Source organism: Carassius auratus, chromosome 47 (assembly GCF_003368295.1).
Source record: "Carassius auratus strain Wakin chromosome 47, ASM336829v1, whole genome shotgun sequence".
Taxonomy (NCBI): domain Eukaryota; kingdom Metazoa; phylum Chordata; class Actinopteri; order Cypriniformes; family Cyprinidae; genus Carassius; species Carassius auratus.
Genome location: NC_039289.1, coordinates 5750168 through 5770547, shown reverse-complemented (window position 1 = coordinate 5770547; position 20380 = coordinate 5750168). Strand labels below are relative to the sequence as shown.

At 37.3% G+C, this 20380-nt stretch overlaps 1 protein-coding gene across 1 annotated transcript; it reads left to right on the top strand.

Annotated features, from left to right (window-relative positions):
• Positions 1-8146: 8146 nt before the first annotated feature.
• LOC113064902 (RGM domain family member B-like) lies at positions 8147-19634 on the top strand. The gene is made up of 5 exons (XM_026235906.1): positions 8147-8521; positions 13132-13169; positions 13573-13721; positions 15238-15749; positions 18236-19634. Exons 1-5 carry the CDS (start codon positions 8471-8473, stop codon positions 18929-18931), a joined length of 1446 nt encoding a protein of 481 aa, XP_026091691.1. The 5' UTR covers positions 8147-8470; the 3' UTR covers positions 18932-19634.
• Positions 19635-20380: the final 746 nt, after the last annotated feature.

The window sequence follows — 20380 nt, the reverse complement described above, 5'->3', positions numbered from 1 at the left end:
CCACCCCACAGATCTATCAACTCGAGCGAAATGCCCCAAGCTACTATTTGTCCAGCCTTTGATATTGTGAGAGCCATCAATTAGAGATCCCATGGTGCGCTTTGGAGATGCACCTGTTGGATGAGTTGCAATTCGATCTATGACTGTTGGTGACGAGGGTCGTGTTGACCTGATTATATTTGCAGTTGTAGCATGACTTCTTTGATGGAAAGAGACCTCCTGCGATTTTTGTAACCTTTGGAATGCTGCTGTCTGTTTTTCTCGAAGAACTCTGATCTAGATACTTGACATCAATTTTGAGGTCATCTAGAACACACCAAGAGCTGAGTGGCCATCTGTTGGATTAGTTGATTGATAGGACAAAGAAGACATCAAGAATCTGTTCATTTTTGTTTATCTTTCAATTAGAAAATGCTATTTCGCAATTAATTCATACTGTAGGTACTATTCTAACAGGAGTTGTAATATATGACATTGCAATGTTTTTTCAGATTAATTTTGTTTTTTTAAGAATTTGAAAGAAAATATTAAATTACACAGTTACATGGTTTTGAGAGTTTAAAGTGGGAAAAAGTGTAAGTCACCTGTGAAAAGTGATACATTTCCAGTAGGAATCTGCGCAGTCAAGAATTTTGGTTAAGAGTGAAACATTTCCTCACACAGATTTCGCATCGGGTTCAAGTTCTTCACGAAAAATGTGAAACACAGACCAACTGAATGCTGGTTGGTTTAAAAGTAACTTCTGTATGAGTGATGTTTCAAGAAATAGACCTTTTTGCCTGCAAAGTTGCATTTAAAATTTGTTGAGGTGAACAGAATTTTTTCGAACATTTATCTAACCTATTCACAATAGTACTATGTACTATTTACTAAACTTTTTAGTTACCATCCCTTACGAAAAATAACCATGGTTTTATTATAGTAAAACTGTAGTAACCCATGGTTTTTTGGCGTATTGACTGCCATTTGTAAAACCACAGATTTACTACAAATACCATGGTAAAACTATGGTTAATATAGCAAAACCATGGTTAATTTGTGGTTACCATGGTTTAACTACAGTAACCATGGTTTTTTGGTTTTATTTGTAGTAAAACCATGGTTAATTTTCGTAAGGGATTGACACTACAAAAGCATACACTTCTCGTTATTTATATTAAATAATCATTTAAGAAAATAGCGGACAACAAAAACAGTTGCTAAGGCAGAATTTGTCCATAATGTCTTTTAGGGCAGGGTTTAAGTAACCTCTTTTTTTTTTTATGTAAGAGCAAAGACGGCCATTTCTAACTTTATGTGGGAGTCTTCCTGTGTCATGTGCTTCCAGTTATTTTACTTGTACAAAAACAGTCTGTTATGCTGCTATATATTGCAAATTGGTAATTTATTATTTTATTTATAAACACACTGGTTTGTAGTGCAAATAGTTTTACCCTTTATTGCATACATTTATTTCCATTTTGCGGCCAATAAATCAGAAATCTCACACATTTAGGGGTGTTTAAACAGAAAACCTTTTATATGTTTGGGCCATTTTGACCAACGGTATTTTGGGGGCCTGAAAGTGCAATAAAAAAAAAAAAAAAGGTTTCAAAATGCAAGTTTTTGTAAACCTTTATCGTCTCTGCGTAAACTACACAACTGTGAATTTGTGAAAATGGAGACGTCATGCGCATGCGTAACCTGTTCAATCTAGTGATGTGCACAGGCGCATAGTGTTTTGTTTTATTTACAAAGTGGCATCGCCAACTACTGGCCTGGCATGAATAATACAGCAATTTCAGTTGTTTTCACAGATCTGCATGAACGGGAATCGTTTTAACAAAGCTGTTGTCTGTACGCAAAACTTTTCAAAAACGTAAAGGATAAACTTTTCAGTTGTTTAGTACATCGCTGTTGTGTAAACATACCCTTAAAGAAAACAGATTACTTTGGGAATGGAAAATAAAATGAATAGAGAACAGGATTTCAATTCTTCACCCATTTGTCCACTATCAGTGGTTGACTGATGCAGTGCCTTATTCAAAATCCTATAACTGAAGTATGATTTGTATCACTAGGAAGTACAATCTAATCGACAGGCGATCTGATGGGACCACAAAAGATTCTAGTACAACTAGAGCAATTTGAAATCACTGAATGCATGATGTGTTTATATGAAAATAAAAGCAGAAGGCATTCATCTGTCCCTGTCATTACTTGACATCCAAAACGTGTTTTATATATATGCTCAAAAATCATACTGTGAGGAAGTAGTTGGGGTCAGTGGGGACACTCTGCCTCTGGAAACAGTTGAAAAGGGGGTAACACGTTTTCAGAAAGACTGTTTCCTGTGCTTTCTCCTGGCTCTACCTTAATGGATCACATGTGTTGAAATAATGTATTGCACAGAGAAACAAAGCGTCGCAAAACTACACAAGGACTACAAATGGCAGAAAAGATCCCTCTTTGCGAAAGTCATGAAGACAATGGGTGGAATTTTCGGGGGAAATGTAAGATGGAAAGTGATTGTTATACCAGTCACAGAGAGTCTGGCTGTGCGCTGTGAAGTTAGATCTCTTTTGCAGCCTGACTTGGCCGTCTCAAGAGACTTTCGAGAGGCCGGAGGTCAACCACCCCTTTCCCGACGTGCCATATGTTAAAGGAATTTGCCAGTGCATTGTGGGAGTTAGACCCCCACAACTTTAAAATTACTAACACATACAGCCCCATGCCTTCCCAGCCAATCTCTCTTTTCTGCCAAAAATAAAAAATCCCTTCTTTATAGTCGTCCAGAGCTCAGCTGCTCTGAACAGCTTAATTATTACTGGCAGTGAATACTAATACCAGTACTAACATTAGTATCCATATTAATATAAGAGTGTTTCATTTATAATAGATACAATTTATATAAAAGTGATTTATAAAATAAAATGAGAGGTTTAAAAATCAAAATGTATATATATATATATATATATATATATATATATATATATATATTATAAATACTAATATTAATAAACTAATATAATGAATAAACATAATATATTTTATACATATTTAAAATATATATTTTATATATATTTTATACAATATATAAATTATATTTAAATAATTCATGATGTTTAATATATTTACATATTTTATCTTAGGCCATTTCTAGGTACATATGTGCATGGCATATTCCCATAAATATGAATAGAATGTTTCCATTATTCAGAGACATCATGCAGAAAGTAAAGGAAAGTAAAGTGAAGGAATCCAGTGAAGTTAGATCCAGTAAAAGAGTAGAGAAGACTTCAGCCATAGTGGGTCTTTTGTTTCCTTGACTGTTCCCTCCCCCTTCCTGTTTTTCAGAGAAACTCTCTGACAAGCCTAATTAACTGTTATTAGTAATCATACCCTCTCGTTATAGGTGGCGGCTGTCGGTTACGCTAGTCAGCGTGAGAGGCGGAGGCCGAGAAGCTAATACAGACGAGGTGGTTGTGCTGCTAATAAGATAAATCACAGAGAAATTACATGGTAATATGTTGTTACTCAAGATAAGGCTAGTTTAGCAGTAAATTAGATAAACTGGAAAACAACATATAGGCTGCTCCCCTCAAAACATCTTTTTACAAATGGCCGTAAAATATTTTGAAATGACGTAAACCGGCTAAGATGATATATGTCTGTCAGCCAGCATGTGGAAACAAACCTTTGGAGGTTATAGACCAACCAATTCACGTTAAGATTCGGGACGTCTATTGACAAGGACATGCCAGGCCATAATTTAAAATCATTTGCCATTGCGACAGTGACGACAGCCTTGAAAACAGTCTAAGATGGGCGAAGTGGTGAATGGGATAAGTGGGCAATTAGACGGGCCTTGAAGCAACAGTGGCTAGCGGGAATCTCATGCCACAGATGGTACACGTCATCTGCTCTCGGCCCTCATGGACACAGTGGTATGCAAACTCAAACAAATGAAGGTATGTTCTTCACATTCTGCCCAGTGTTTACCCGCAAGGACGCATGACCACACACATCTTATGAAGTCATGCTTGGCCAACACCTACAGACACAAGTTCTTTTGTCTGTGAAACACAAAGCCTGTCTATGCATGTCCAGGATCAACAGTGCAAGGATGGCCAAAACAAAGTCCCTCAGTCAGAAGTGAGCTATGGACTCAAAGTACACCGAAAACATTCCTTATGGTATAAACATGAACAACTTTGTGGAAAAAGGTTGTAGGACTTATTCTCACACTTACTCAATCCCTGGTACAACCTACTGCATTTACAGTGCAATAAATCCAGTGAAAGCACATATTATAAAGAATATGAGGTGTAGCGCGGGGTATTTTCATGATCAGAAATTTCATTTAGTATGCATATTCAAACTGCATTTATAGCACATGACCACACAGCAAACAGTTACACAGGACACAAAAATGAAACCTTGTTACTTTGAACTTGGAACTGCTTTGCCAAAAGATTTGATATATTTTTTCAAATTACACATTTTTAACATTGATAACACCAATGACTTTAAAAAAGTTAATAATAATAATCTGTTAATAATTTATCAGTAATTTATTGTGGTTTTCTTTTTAACATACTAAAGTTTTTACAATAATAATAATAATAAAAATAAAAAGAATTTAATAACATAATTCATTTAAAAAATACAACAAATCATGAAACGAAATAAAAACACAATACAATGTTACGATTTCATTATTTATTTTTTTCACATACGTAAAGGCTTTATGATTATGATTCACCAGAAAAAAAGAAAAAACTATGAAACAACAAACAGGACAAAATATTGCCTCTTTTTGCTCATTCACCTGACAATGTGGGAATTATAGACCAAAGTTACATTTCTTGAAAATAATTTTGTGGACTGATTATGTAAGCAGTGGAATATAGTGAGCGTGTGTGGCAAAAATCCTTTAAAGGCCAAAAATTTGAGGCTGGATTTACGACGTGCCAGCAGAGGGATTAACTTGCTGTCGCTCATGTTTATTTATTCAAATGTTTGTTTTGGTTCAAGGCTTTTTTTCTTTTTTCTTTTTTTTTTTTCTTTTTTTTTTTTTGCGCGAATGTGCCCTGTGATGGATTTAAAGCGTGTGAAGACTGTGCAGATTTCAACATCTTCACTCCACCGGGACACAGACCGAGGGAAAAGATGATGAATATTTGAGATTATGCAGGCTCAATGATTCACTTCATGGCCTTGTCTTGTCACTGAATGAGCAACTGGGCAGCAGATTGGCTCTCCGGGGGGTGCCGGAGTGTTTCAAATTATTGCATGGGCGTGGATTTTATTTGTCTATCAGGTGGTATTGGGGGTGAACCCTTAAATCTGACAAATTGCTGAAAATTGCAGACATGCACTCATTCCTGTTTGGACGCTCTTGGCACCATCTGGTTGTGATCTTGGCACAAAGGCTCTTCTGCAGAAGCCCCCATAAGCCCCACCTTCCTTCACAGCTCATTGCCATACTTTCCCCCCAACCCTTGAGAGAAGAAAGAAGATGCTCTCCGTTTTCTCACCATTTTGAGATGGGGGTTTCGTGCCCTCTCCGATGTGATGTTTGCAGATGTTCCACAGTGAGCATTCCTCTTCGTTCCTCTCAGCTTATGAGCAGTGGGTTTTAATTGAGAACTCGGGAGATGAATGAAGCACTGTGACACCGCGGCACATTTCAAAGGGTCTCCGAATCTGGCGGCTGTAAACAGAGCAGATAAAAAGATAAATTGTATTGCGCTGGGCCCATGCACAAATGATTAGTTGCCTACTTCAAAAGCGCCAAGTTGGGGGGCTCCAAATGCTTTGCATGGCCCATTGGGTATTAGGCTTTACCGAATGTGCTAGTTTACTTAATTTCCTGTGCTCCTACAGCTCATATACTGTAGCTTTTAAGAGTGAACTACCCTTATGCATAGATAATGATTTTTTAAGTGCAGTTGGAATTAAACAAAGAGGCTTGAAAGCAGTTTCGTATGTTTTTTCTTAAGCCTCCATGGAGGCGGTTTAAGTTTAATAGACTGTTCTTTCTAGTAACTGAAAAAAAACACCTAGCCACAGCAATTTATATGTGGTTCTTTATAGTACTTGTATTTTGGGGGGGACAAAAAATGGAGTTTGACAAGATTCCAAACAAATACACAATATTAAATGAGATGTGCAGGTCACTTCCAGCTCCACATTGTTCGCTAAATCTTTCGAACATAGCTGCTGAGTTCCTGAGCTCTCAAATTCCTTCTTTCTCGGTTTCCTGCCCTGGAACCAGCTGACCCCCTAACAGACCCCACCAACAACCCCCTCCCGAATGAGCCCGTTTGCAAAATGATGATGTCACCACTGCTCAGTTTTCCTTAATTCTTGCACTTCCATTGTTTTTAAATATTAACAGGTGCTTGCAGGGTCCTTTTTTCCCAGCCGCCTCGGATCCTATCACATCTGCTTCAGTTTGGACTGTCCCTTTGTGTATTTGTTAACATGCATTTGTGTTTCTTCTACCCACAGATTGAGACATAATTAGACATTAATGCCTTTGGCCCTTGCTTTGTTTCCTGAGCATTTAGACCAGTGTTTTTTTGCATTGGGGTAGGGGGGTTGGCTGGGTTCCCTTTAGACTCAAGCAGATAAGCCTATTAAATATTGAGTTTTCCCTTAAACGTTGCAATTTAATGTAGTTTCTGGATGGATGGATGATAAGTACGTAAATATAGATGGATGGATAACACAAAAAGAGTATGTTTTTGATTACTTTCCATTGAATGTTGTAAAATGCAACTGATAAACTTTGGAAACCATGTTGGGGGGCTTGAATCACTCTGCTTTAACTTAAGAGCGCAGAATTCAACAAGTGTTGAAAAGACATGAAGCTCAAAACTGCTGGACGGGTCCCAATGGGGTTTAACAAGCCAGAGGAAACAAATAAGGCATTATCTAGAATTGTCATGAACGCTTTGTTTTGCAGCTGTGGCCTAGCATTACACAAAGCAGAAAGAACAAGATACAAATTTCCAGTCACATCGTAGGAGGGAGCACATAGCTCTAACAATAGCAATTCTGTTCTCTGAAAAAGCCACGCCCACTCCAACCCTGTCCCTCAAGGTCCACCCTACACCTGCTGCTTGCAGTGAGGGCAAAGAACAGCTGGGGGCACGTTGGGTGTGCATGCGTGCGAATGCATATGTTTGTGCTGATGTATGTGCATGTGTTACGCTTTACGTGTACGTTTTTCTGTTATTGCATGTAGACATGCCCATGTGGAGATCGGCATGAAGCGCTTTCTGTCGCCACAGAGGCTTTGGTCGGATGGATTCTTCTCATACAGAGAGATATGGAAAAAATGTGTTGCGAGTGAGAGATTACATGGCTCCTAGAAGCTTCTCCGTCCAACAGCATCTCAAATCCAATGGTGCCATGATGCTGCTGTTTAGGCCCCTTTAGTCTGTAGAAGTGTGATGCATTGGCGCTATAACATGCATCAAATTTCGTCATTGGATTCATCAATGGATAAGACCGCTCGAGGCTGTTTTTGTGCACAGGAACATGTGCATGATACCAAGGATTACTTGTTGAAACAGCAATGGATCAACTCGAAGACAACACTGGTTTGATTTGTAATCACTGCCGTCTGAATGAAAGGCCTGAGCAGCTGTCTGTTAGAACAGCTGCTTGTGCAAAACATTTTTTTTTTACCGAAACGAAAAAGTTAAATCCTTGGTAAAAGTTGGACAAAGTTAAAAACAGTGACGCAGTTTGACTTGTATGGTGTTAAACTACACGTTTATAGAAGCACATTGCATATAGTGGATATTCGAAAGCCATTAATAAGAACTTTGATTAAACTGATCAAATCTAATGTAATTTATAATATATATATATATATATATATATATATATATATATATATATATATATATATATATATATATATATATATATATATATATATTATTAAATAATATATAATATAAATAATATAATATAAAAAAATAACTGTATTTGATTGCAGATCAGATTGATTGCAGATTTGATTGCAGATATTTTTCATCTAATGAAAATCATTTTAAGTTGTGACTAAAATGTCCAAATAGTTTTTGGACCCGCTATACATTTGCTGTAAGCCTCTTGCCTTACTACAGACCGCACTGTGTGAATGACCATTGTAGAATATGGGATACTGGCCAAAGACGACATATGTTGTCAAATCCGTTGAATGCGTATAATTGTGTATGTGTGTGTGTGTGCGTGCTAGTGTGTTCTGGATTTTCTTGTCTTTTTTCCTACCCGCCCTTCTCTGATATGTAGGAATTAGCGATCATTGCTTAACTATAAACCAACCCTAATCAAAGTGCCGAATCCTTAAAAAGACAGCTGTTGTCATGTGCTTTAATTCACAGCTATCTCCCTTTGTCAAGCAAAGCTGGACACAGTTGTCTGGTAGAGACAGCTAGGGAACAGGGGTTAACAGACTTCTCTCAGTGAAATGGTCTTTTACACATCCATGCCACATGCCCATCAGTCACAAAAATCAGAGGTAAGTTCCATTTCATCTTTCTGCCATTCGCTTTGGGCCTAGCAATGCCATTACTCATGTCATTTGATACTTACTGACCCTTAAAGTGAACTCTCGGTTGTTAAAACTAAAAGTACTACAGTAAAGCCGGTTTGCTTGGTGCTGCTTTGTGGTTTTAAGCCTCAAATGTCTCTATTATGCATTTTTAAGTTTAGACAACAAACAGTTTGAATGTAATGTTAATTTTGATTGCTTGTAGAGGAGTTTATGCAGTTTTAAGAGTTTATGCAGTTAGAGTATGGAGCTAATGTGGTTTCCTGCGATCTTACAGTCATAACCTTACTGATTTATGATCAGTAATGTGAAATTACAAGCGGATATTAAAAAATGTACTATAATAATGAATATTACTATAATTAAAGATTTAAAGTAAAAAAAAAAATGTACAAATCTTCAATAAACATTTAGAGTTATATCATGTTATAGTAATATGTTTACCCCCAAATTACAATTCTGTTTTTATCTTACATGGTCGCTCTTTTCAATATAATGAAATGAGGACTAAAGCTGTTAGGCTTCAAAACATCAAAAAGCATCATTAATGTATCACACGTAGTCTGCATGATGTGTGTGATATATTAACGCTTTTCTGAAGTCATATGATAACTCGTAAAACATATTGAATTTTTCACTAAAACTTGTATATGTTCATAAGAGCAGCTATGTCAGATTTGTGAACTAGATGTTCTCCTGTGTTCAAATTTTTCAATGAATCAGTTTTTTATGACTGATTCAATTCTTGAATTGACCTAACTGAATTGCTATTTGGTTGCAATGGTTAACAGCTCAATGGAGGAGACAATTATCGGTAAATAACTACTTAAACTGATTCTTACTGTCCACAGAACCACAGAAAACTTGGAATATAGAGTTGTACCACTTTTTAAAGTTGGAAAAAAAAGGTCATGTAAATGTTAGCAATGTTATTTTTAGGGTGAACTACAAAAATACATTTTGCAGCATCAAAGGCTACAAGTCTACAGTTATATGTCACAGAAGGGAGGTTTGTCCATTTTCAAACATTGTGAATGGAGGACACAGCTGGCATCCAATGAGATGACGCTGATCAGGGTGTAAAACTGCATTTCAGGCTATTGAAAAATCATCGGTAGAGGCCAAAATTCTCAAAAGATTACTAGTAAGCTCAGGGCGATAGGCTTTGTTGCACTCTACTGAATGTATTGTTTTCCTGATGGCTTGAGCTCGGACTGGCTGGACTTGGAGGTCTGGGAGCGGTTGTCACGTTTGATTCCACAGATGTATTTGCTCGTAGAATGCTCCCACAGCTGAGAGGTTTGAAACGAGAGCCTGAGCAGGTGTTGTTGTGTGAGCGAGAGAGAGAGCGGGAGAACTTTGGGAGTTTTCATTGCTTCTCTCTCGCATTCTTCCCTTCTCACATCAGTTATTGTGCGGTGTATACTTCAGCAAAAATGTTTGAAAAGACAATATGCATCTCCTTTTTTTTTTTAGTCATTTTCGCAATTCCAAATGAATCAAATAGGTGGACATTTTTAGAATGGTTACTACTTTTAGCGGTTATTTCAGTCATACGACTTGACCATGGTAACGTTATACAGTATATTATGAGACTACACTCTATGTTTACATGCACCCAAATAATCTGTTAGCAGCTGGATTGATAATCCTTCATGTAAACACCTGAATCCAAGTTAAATTTCAATAGGATAGACCTGAAGTAATCCAATCGTAGTAAAAAGCTAAGCATGTAGTTTGAACACCTGAATTAAACTATTTTCTCAATTTCATTCAAAAATACTTTGCACAAAACATGCAGCTCATGACTGTCATTGTACGGACAAAAATGGTTCTGCAAAATATTTTCTTTAAATCAAGAGACCTTACATCTTATACGATTAAATACTGTTTGAAAATAGGACACATATCAGACCACACCTTCTAGTAAGTTGCTTGAACTTACACCAAAACGTGTTTGAGTTAGATAAAACATCTTGATCGGAGTCACTTTGAAATGTTTTACGCTGTGTATGTTCCTGTTAATCGGAAACCTTAAGTTCAACAACAAAGTCTCTTGGATTCACCTTTTGTCAGGTATGGATGGCAGCAGCTCGACGTTGATCTCACGGATTGCTTTTGCTTAAGCTTAGCCTTTCTTAGTGAGGAGATCTAAGGCTTCTCCTCATTATGCCTTTGTTTACTTCCATTATCTTTCTTCACCAAAATGAGAAGACCCCATGACCCTGAATCTAAGGTTACTTGTGTGTTTATCTTTTTAAAAAGGACTGAGCTTGACACTATGTCAACGGCATCTCTTGAGTAGAAGGAAATAGATCTAAGGAGCAGTGAGGAAAAAAGCATTTTGTGTTTGCAAACCAATTACCTGAAGAAGCAGACAATGCTAGCATCTAAAATTAGGCGTAAATGCTTACTATATTCAGTTGATCAAATCTATTAAGCCCAACAATGTCTGTACACAGAATCTCTTTCCAAATGCAACTTCGTTTTCCAATGCAATTTAACGTTCCTCATGTGCAATCATTACAAATGAATACCTAACAACTCTCAAGATAGAAAGCAATCTACTTAGATCGTCTCTTTTTGTACCCTGAGTTCAGTTGGGCATCAATCAAGGTAGTTAAGTGGGATCCTTGAGCAGAGATGGTATCAGTGGCAGTCTCTTACAAGCACACACTTCTGTCCCTGTTATGTATGGTGATTGCTCTGAGTCTCTGTCACCAGGGAAGTAAATCTCTCATCTCTGACTCAAATGCACTACTAAGAAAAGTTTCGTTTTAGCTCGGCAGTGTGGGGGTAAACACATTTTAAGCCCTCATTTCTCACAGTTAAATTTAAGGACACTTTACTTAAAAGCTATAGGGCTTGTAAAGAAGCAAAATCAGTGATATTTGTATACTATTATAGTATTTATTAATATTTAGAAATAGTTTTTATTTTAAAATTTTGATTAAATTTTTTTTTTTTAACATTAAGCTTTATTTTTTTATTTTTATGTAGTTAAATTTTTTTGTCTAGTTTTAGTTATTTTAGAACTTATTTTATTGCAGTTAGCTGACAAGGCATTTTTCATCTGACATTTATCATTTATTTTTATTTAAATGAGCAAAAACTGTTATTTTTAGATATATACACACACATACATATATATAAACAAAAACAGCACTGACTGAGAACCACTGGGCAAGACCTGTCAGAGGCCCAATATTCCAGTGCCCTCCATACCGAAATGTGATGGGCCTAATAACAAAAACAAGCAGCACGGTGTGGAGCTGCTCCCACAGAGTAAGCACCTTAATGAGGACCATATGGAGCTGCCCAGACATACAGTCAGTGGAAACCCAATTCCTCTTCCTTTTTTTTTTTCTTCCCTCTCTTACTCTCCTTTAGTCACTTCCCTGCTTCTCTGTCTCTCACTCTTGCATCCACCTTTGAATTTATAGCATGAATAAAACTTCAGGCGATTGTTTTCCTAAAGCTGAAGTGTGTGTCGTTTTTTTTCGCTGGTAACTTAATATGCAGAGACAACTGAAAGTTTCTACGTTCATTCCCCCCCGAGGAGTGAAAACATTCTGTGGGATTACAAAAACATTGTTTGAGCATTGCGACCGGCCTGACAACAGCAACAGCAGCTCAACAAATGGCATGAGCCTGAGGTGTCGTCAGATGAGAGGAGTCTGCAGGAAACCTGTTTGAAAACAATCATTATTCCAATATTCAGTTCGTTTTTTTTTCTTTCTTTACTTTTCTGGACTTTTAGCAATGAAACTTTTAGCAAATCTATTCTCTTCACTTCATCGCTGTCAAAAAAAAAAAAAAAAAATGTAGGCTAGTCTCTTTATTTCTTGTTCCTCAGATGGCGACTCTGTCCCCTCTCACTGGCCTGGCATTCAGTCCTGCCATGAAGCGGATGGCTAATTTTACCAGACTGACCTCATTCCACTATTGTATAAGAACAAGCGAGTCAGTGTCGGGAGAAATGTACTGGCTTATCCCTTCGTTTCCGTTCTTTCTCTTCTCTCTTTTTTTGAACCTGATTCTTCTCTGTAATTGACTCGCTCCCTTCTTGTTTCGACCAGAGTTATATGTATATTCACCGGGTCATGCAATGTAATATGCTCACAAATGTGGGGCGAAATAAAGAACCCTTTCTGCGCCCATCAGCCTTGTCAAGTCGTCTCCTGCAGGAGGTGCTTGTAAGGGGCTCACTGATCCATCCACCCGAGTGAATGAAGTATTTGCTCCAGTGGCCAGATTCTGAATGATGCCTCTGTGGTATCAGTACCACTATGGGGGCAGCCGGCTTTCCAATAGTATTTAGGTAATTACTATTACCATTGACTACATTAGTGCACATATTATTGTGCAGGAGAATGAAAAGTAGTTTTAAGTCAAGTGATCAACCAATGTGTGATGATACAAGGACACAATATGATCATATATCTATATATTAATAGTAATTATATAATATCTATGTTTTTTATTATATATTGTATTATATACCAATGTGTGTGAGTGTGTGTGTGTGTGTGTATTATGTATTGAAATTAATGCATACATTTTGTGTTTACCCCAAGGATACAGTCTCCATGGATCCACAAAATAATTTTGATCGGTAAGCATTATCTTGTTCTTTTCCGCCAAAAAGATGCAATTTATGACAGTTTGTTCCCATGTTTGTTTTGGCACGTTCAATTTAGCACTTCATGTCGCGGTCAAAAATGCAAAAGTAGTTGGAATTTACGGCAGAAAACTACTAAAAACGACTAAAGACTAATCAAATATGAACAAAACAACATTCATGCAACCTAAAAAATGTCCCTTCATAGACAGAATCGTTTATTATTTATGTGCAATAATTTTGCTCTGTACAACTTAAAGAAGTGACTGATCACTTGCCGTTATTCATGGGAAGGGCTGGCGAATAGAAGCTCCTCCCATGCAAAGCTTTTCAGCACTTTTGGTTTGAATGACAGTGGCTGGGGAAGGGAATGAAAAAGTTGTGTGATTTCTCTCAGCACCAACAGCGATGAGCAGCAGTTGGAGAACTGCAATCGAACTGAATGGATTGGCATGGGGAGAAGCGACACTTTCAACCTGGCTAAGCGGCAGCTTTGGAACTGGATCTGTCTTTTAGTGGTTTCTACGTGCCTGTTACTCCGACCAGGTAAATCGTTTTGCTCGTATTCATCGCTCGTATTTGCATGCACCCATCCCGGAGAGAGAGATAGAGCTGCCTGGAAAACATATACGTTAACGTTACCCTGTCGTTTGGAGAGAAGTTTTCAATCAAAATCTCTAAAAAGTGTTTTAAAACATTAAACGTACTACAATTGCCAATCGCTCACATTAATGTGCTGTCAATTTAATACGCATTTAGTTCTTCTGTAGGCCAGAGTTGTGCAGCTAGCTCGCTAGCAAATTAGCACCGTGTTTGCGAAAAGATTTAAACCCAGTAACGTTACGTTATATTCCTTTTAAAGGATTGTAGTGGTAACCATGTATTATACTTACATTCTGAAATTATGTTTGAAGTTAATACTCACTGTTTGATGTTATTGCTTAGTTTAGTAAGGTATTTTATTAGTTTGGCAAAACTTTCTCTAACCTGACTAACGTTAGCCGTTCACTTCGAAAGCCCCTGACTGTTGAAGAAGAAAGTGGGACTTTAAATGTAACTCATCATTTGTGTTAACTAAATATAAATAAATAAACTTTTTTTTAGTTAAAATGCGTAAAGTCTTTGCTGCGTGTTCTGAATATGATTGAAAATGTTTTTTTGTGTTTTTTCAACAGATTGATAATTTTTATGTCATTATCCTATACAGGGTGCATAGTGAATATTTTAATTTTGTAATTAATATTTAAACGTATTCATATATGTATATATATATATATATATATATATATATATATATATATATATATATATATATGAAGTAAACTCCTAAACAAGTATCGTTAAAATCCATTTGAAACTCCTCTCGTTATTTGAACAGTTAAGGTATTGTTTATATTTCCGTATGATAACCCACAAATTCACTAAATACCCATACTTTGTGAGGAAAGCGACATCAAATACTCCAGCTGATCTGAACTATTAACGTTTTCATAACATGTCACTAATTGCATATTGGCAGGCCATTCTTTTACCATGTTTTTACCATGTGCAATACATGTGTCCCACAAATATGTCTGTTAGGCTCTGTCTTATCACAGATGTCACATTCTGAGTTGTCATATAGAACGGTTTATGAAAAATAGTATGTTATTCTAAAAAAGTACATATTAATCCCATATTATTATTATTATCATCAACTAAGTATTAAATAACTTAATTTACCTTTGTACGCCGCTGCTTCCATGCCATTGTGCAGTATTTTGAGTCATTACTCTTACACCACTCATGGAAATGCATTGGTCAGAATTTGTGGAAACCCTGTAAAATACAATTGCCATGTCCTGGCAACTGAGTTTTTTTTTTATATCTTGTGCTTGCCAAATTCAGTCACATTTGTTATTGTTGGGCCTGTGTTCAAAACAGTTAAAAGCCATCATATCCAATATCTCCTGTGTGAACTTGAATTTTGAACATCTCCATCACCAACTAACCAATAAATGGTGATTCTCTCACAGTTTTAAATGCATCTCAATAATGCCTGATTCTTCTTGATTCTAAACAGTGTGCTGCCAGAAATGTCGAATTCAGCGCTGTAATGCGGAGTACGTGGCCTCGTTCTCACCCTCCGGTGGCTTGCAAGAGGAGGTGCTTCCAGAAGTAGACTACTGCATCGCTCTGAGGGCCTACTCGTTGTGTACGCGCCGCACAGCTCATGGATGTAGAGGGGACTTGGTGTACCACTCCGCTGTATTCCGTATTAAAGAGCTCTTTGCACAACACAACTGCTCCAGTGATGGCCCAACATCATCGGCCAAAGCACCCAGCACTTCCAAGCCGCCAGTAGTGGACGTCTGCAACTATGAAAGCACGGTGCTCGCATTGGGCCCGGCGGCCCAACAGAAAAAGTACGGACATTGTGGATTATTCGGTGATCCTCACTTACGGACCTTTCGGGATGAGTTCCAGACATGTAGGGTTGAAGGGGCCTGGCCACTCATCCACAACCGATACCTTTCAGTTCAAGTCACAAATGTACCAGTGGTCGAAGGATCCAGTGCTACAGCAACCAACAAGGTTAGTTGTACAAATTGCATATGTGTTAAGAATATTTTTGATATTTTAACTTTTTGTCTATACAATGAGTCAATGGTGTCCACAACCAAACATTTGTATCCAATGACTTTGTAAAGACAAAAACGCAGGCATTTAAAAATATATTCAAAGAAAGTTGGTATTGGACCCTATTAACTTTCAATGTATGGACAAAAATTCTTCAAAATATAAGCTGTTTATTTGTTCTTTGCAGAAGAGTGAAAGTCACATAGGTTTGGATGACATTTTTTGGTGAACTTTTCCTTTGATACTGTATAAAACTGTTTGACAAAGTATATGGATTTTATTATATAATATTAAAATAAACTACCACATAAATTTAACTGAAACTAAGGATTTGGGGGGGGGGGGGAAATGGACCATGTTTTATGTTCTCGCAAGAAACCAATCAAAACAAGGTCTTGAGAGACAGCAGTCAGCCCAAACACTGATGTCATTAGTGGTGACATTTTTTCTCTTCTATTAAGGGATGTGGATATAAACTTTTGAGCCGTGGTAACAATGCAGGACCAAAAGACTATAATAGATTAATCTAGCTGTTTCACAAAGAGTGGGGGAGACACAAAAAGAAGGAATGGAAAATAAATTATTCAAACTATAGTTACGAACTGGTTGATTTCTGGAAGGTTACCGGACATGAAGTATGACTGAAACATGGAATAACAATGTCTGTGGAATTTTTTCAAAGGAGGGAAAGTAATATAATACCTGAGGACATAAAACTCAAGTATTAATGAGAATACTTGTTTAAAGATTTCTCATTAATTTCTCATTTTGTCCAAGAAGAGCTCGTGATAATGTTTCTAAATTCACACAAAACATTGCATCAGTGCTACATATTTAGCTTTAAATGTAGTGGATGTGCTTGGATTAATCATTAAGAATATGAGCTAATTTTACTGAAAGTTGATGGTTAACAGCTGCATGGTTTGATCAGAGTTTGATAAAAATGTGCCATTGGATGTTCCATTGATTAGTCATCGAGTTTGGTTTAGATTAGATATTAGGAGCTCCCAAGTGGTCCATTCTGGTTTTTCTCTGGTCCTCTACTGCCATCAAGTGCTGACACCTGTTATTTATTTATTTTCTCAGGCTCTATGTTAGGGTTCCTCGAATCTTGTCCTGGAGGGCCAATGTGCTGCAGAGTTTAGCTCCAACCTGTGATTTTCTAATGATCCTCAAGACATTGATTAGCATGCTCAGGTGTGTTTGATTAGGGTTAGAGCTAAACTCTGCAGGAAAATGGATCTCGTGGGCCAGATTTGAGGATACCTGCCCTAGGTGTTTGGCCCTAGCATGCTCTCTTCCAGTTTTATTTTAGTATTAGTTTGTTTTTATTCATACTTTTAATTTGTTGATATTTTTGGCAATTTTACTATGTGCTTTTGTCTCTTTTTTTTGTCTTGTTTTTTTTTTGTTGTTTTTTCCTGTAGTTATTGTATTGATTCAAATTAAACTTATTTCAGTCATTTGCCAACATTTTTTATTTAATCTGTTTATATTATTATATATATATTATATTATATGTTTTCAGTTATTTTCTTATCCACATTACATAATTTTCCTCATCATATTTAGTTAATATATTTGGCCTTTAAGAAAGAATTAATAAGAAATAATAATTAAAACTGAAATAATAATAATTAACAAATAATTTGTCTGTCCACCACTGATGGGTAAAAGGTGCACGCTGTGAGACAACCACATCCAATCAGAACATTTTTGATGTTTAAAATAGTTATATTGCAAAATGTAATAATGTGATGGAGGATTTTGTACCAGTGAGAATCTTGTTGATTTGGTTCAATGTTATTAATGTTGACCGGAAAAAATAAATAAAATAAAAATATTCGATAACTGAAATAAAATGTAAATAGTATGTACAAAACTAAAACAAAAATTAAATTTGTGCCTTGCCAGCTAACTGAAATACGTTTCAGTACTAAAACTGAAATGAAAATAAAGCAAAATAGAAATATTGCAAAGAAAACCCATGACAAAAGCACATAACAAAATGACTAAAACCTAACCTAAAATTCAAATAAAAGCAAAAAATATACATTAAATTAAAAAATTAAATTTAAGCATTTAGCAGACGCTTTTTATCCAAAGCATTCAGGCTAACATTTTTGACCTAACATATGTTCCCTGGGAAGCGAACCCACAACCTTCTGCGCTGCTAATGCAATGCTCTACCACTGAGCCACAGGAACACTATAAATATATAAAAACAGAAAATAAATATTATTACAGTATCTAAATGATACTAAAACACCACTGACCTGTTGGTTAAGACACGTTCCGACATATAGTTTTTAAAGCAAAAATCAGGCTGCACAAAAACACAATGTTGAAACGATCCTCTAGTCAATTGAAAGCAATTTCACTTATTATTGATTTTCAGTGTGAGCTATTACTCACCGTTTCCCGTTTGATCTTCCCTTTAGATAACCGTCATCTTCAAGTCCTACCATGACTGCACCGAGCAGAAGGTGTACCAGGCCACCACCGAGGACCTGCCGTCGGCATTCCAGGACGGCACACGAAGCGGTGGGAAAGGAGAGAGCCTGTGGATCGTGGAGGGTAGTGGAGGTCTAGGTATACGGCAAGTGAAGATCCACGCTCGCTACCTAGGCACGTCCATCATTGTGCGACAAGTGGGTCGCTACCTTACGTTTGCCATCCGCATGCCTGAGGACTTAGCAGAGGAGAACGGGGGCCTGCAGCTGTGTCTGCACGGCTGCCCGAGCAGTGAGGTCATCAAAGCCCACGTGCTCAACCGGCAGCAGACCCTGCGTCCGCCTCGACTCGTGGCCGGCTGGTACGGGGAGAACGACGGCGGCGGCGGCGAGCTGCAGCAAGGCCTCTCATCGCACGTGGACATGCTGGAACATGCGACCACAAAGTGTCGAGAGATGCTCCAGGTGGAGGACGTTTATTTCCAGTCGTGCGTGTTCGATCTCCTCACGACGGGAGATCCGGAGTTCTCCATGGCTGCGTATGGAGCCCTGGAGGACCTTAAGGCGCTTCCGCCAAGCACTCTGAAACAAAGCTCACCCAGGACTCCACACACTTATAGCAGAGGAACAGTAGTTACACCGTCTGTTTTCACAGCTCTGGTTCTTATGCTGCTTTTGAACTGAAGGAGCTGGTCTAGACGCCAGCTTGAGAATGGATCCCCACCAGCCAGACTGTTCTTCAAGCATGAAACCCTCCTGGAAAAACAATCAAACTGACTTCAAACCGTCTGCAAGTGAGAGACGGATCCAAACGGACTCATTTCCATTGAAACCTGCAGTGTTTTACACTCCAGGCTCTCCGAACGTGAAATCGACAATCGCTCGAATCTGGAAACGATGAAGGCAGCTAATCGGCAGAGCTTCAAGGGTGTCACCGATTAAAGAATGGAGACTGTTGATACAGACGTGACATTATTGGATGAAATTAGCGTAAAAAGACACATAGAATGTCCTCACTTCTTCCTGAATCCCACAAGTTCAAACTTTCTACTCCAATATCAAAAGATATGTTATCTACACAGGATCCAACAACTACATGAAATGCTACCTATCCATATTCATTTGATTCTGGGCCCATACATCCACACACTAAGCTGCTTATTAAGGAAAAAAGAAAACAAATTCTTTATATAATAATATATTGAAAGAGTGTATATATGTGTGTGTGTTTTATATGTGTACATTAATTTGTGTATAGATGTTTTAAATGTGATGTTTTGAAGCCGTTTCATCTAGTTAGATATCTTTCTTAGTTTGTATATAACTAATATTTGCTGTATTGCGTAGTCTGTTGTTTTCCATATTAAAAAAAAGTTGACTATCTCAAGTAATTTTTTTTTCCTGACTTCTAAAGCTTTGTCTCGCAATCGAGGGTGCTATAGAGTTGCAGGTTTGAGTAATTCGACATTGGTCTTTTGTCTCCATTTCATTATACCAGGTGATTTGCGGGACTGTGTTTTTAGCTGCAGTTATGTAAGTGTAGTACAGTCTACATACCTGACAAGGTGATTAGTGCCTTGCTTATTACACCGCTACTTACCAAATAAACAAATAACTTGGCATTATTTATTCATAAATTTCCTTACGTGAGAAGAAAATGGCAGCAGACTAATGCGAGAGACTACCCTATTTGCACGCATACATCAAGAAGACATCTATTTGACGTCTGCATTTACACCTGCAAGATATATTTTTTAGTGTTTGCTCATCATCAAATAGACTTTTAGAAAATCTAAATCTTAAAGACGTCTATTAGATGTTTGTACACAGCAGATGCTTTCCAGATGAAGCGATCTTTAGACATCTTGCAGATGTACCTGTTCTATTTAGAAACATTTTAGGAAATAAGTTGCTTATGAAGGTTATAATACAGACTGAATGCTTCAATTGACCAATCAGAATCAAGTAATAAATTGACTGACACATTGCCAACCAATCAGAAGGCACGATTTCAACAGTTGAGCAGTAAAAGCATAAATAGTACAAAAGTCAACCTCCAGTATAAAGTTTTTGGCCATTTTTAGGTGATAGACTGAATATTGTTTTTATTTATTTTTTTGTACACACAAAAAA

What these genes read in the sequence shown, in the direction of transcription:
- LOC113064902 (XM_026235906.1), top strand. Translation starts at nt 8,471, where the DNA reads ATGGTCTTTTACACATCCATGCCACATGCCCATCAGTCACAAAAATCA. An exon ending in ATCAGTCACAAAAATCAGAG is followed by an intron (nt 8,522 to 13,131) that starts GTAAGTTCCATT and finishes GTTTACCCCAAG; the next exon opens with GATACAGTCTCCATGGATCC. An exon ending in GTGCTACAGCAACCAACAAG is followed by an intron (nt 15,750 to 18,235) that starts GTTAGTTGTACA and finishes TCTTCCCTTTAG; the next exon opens with ATAACCGTCATCTTCAAGTC.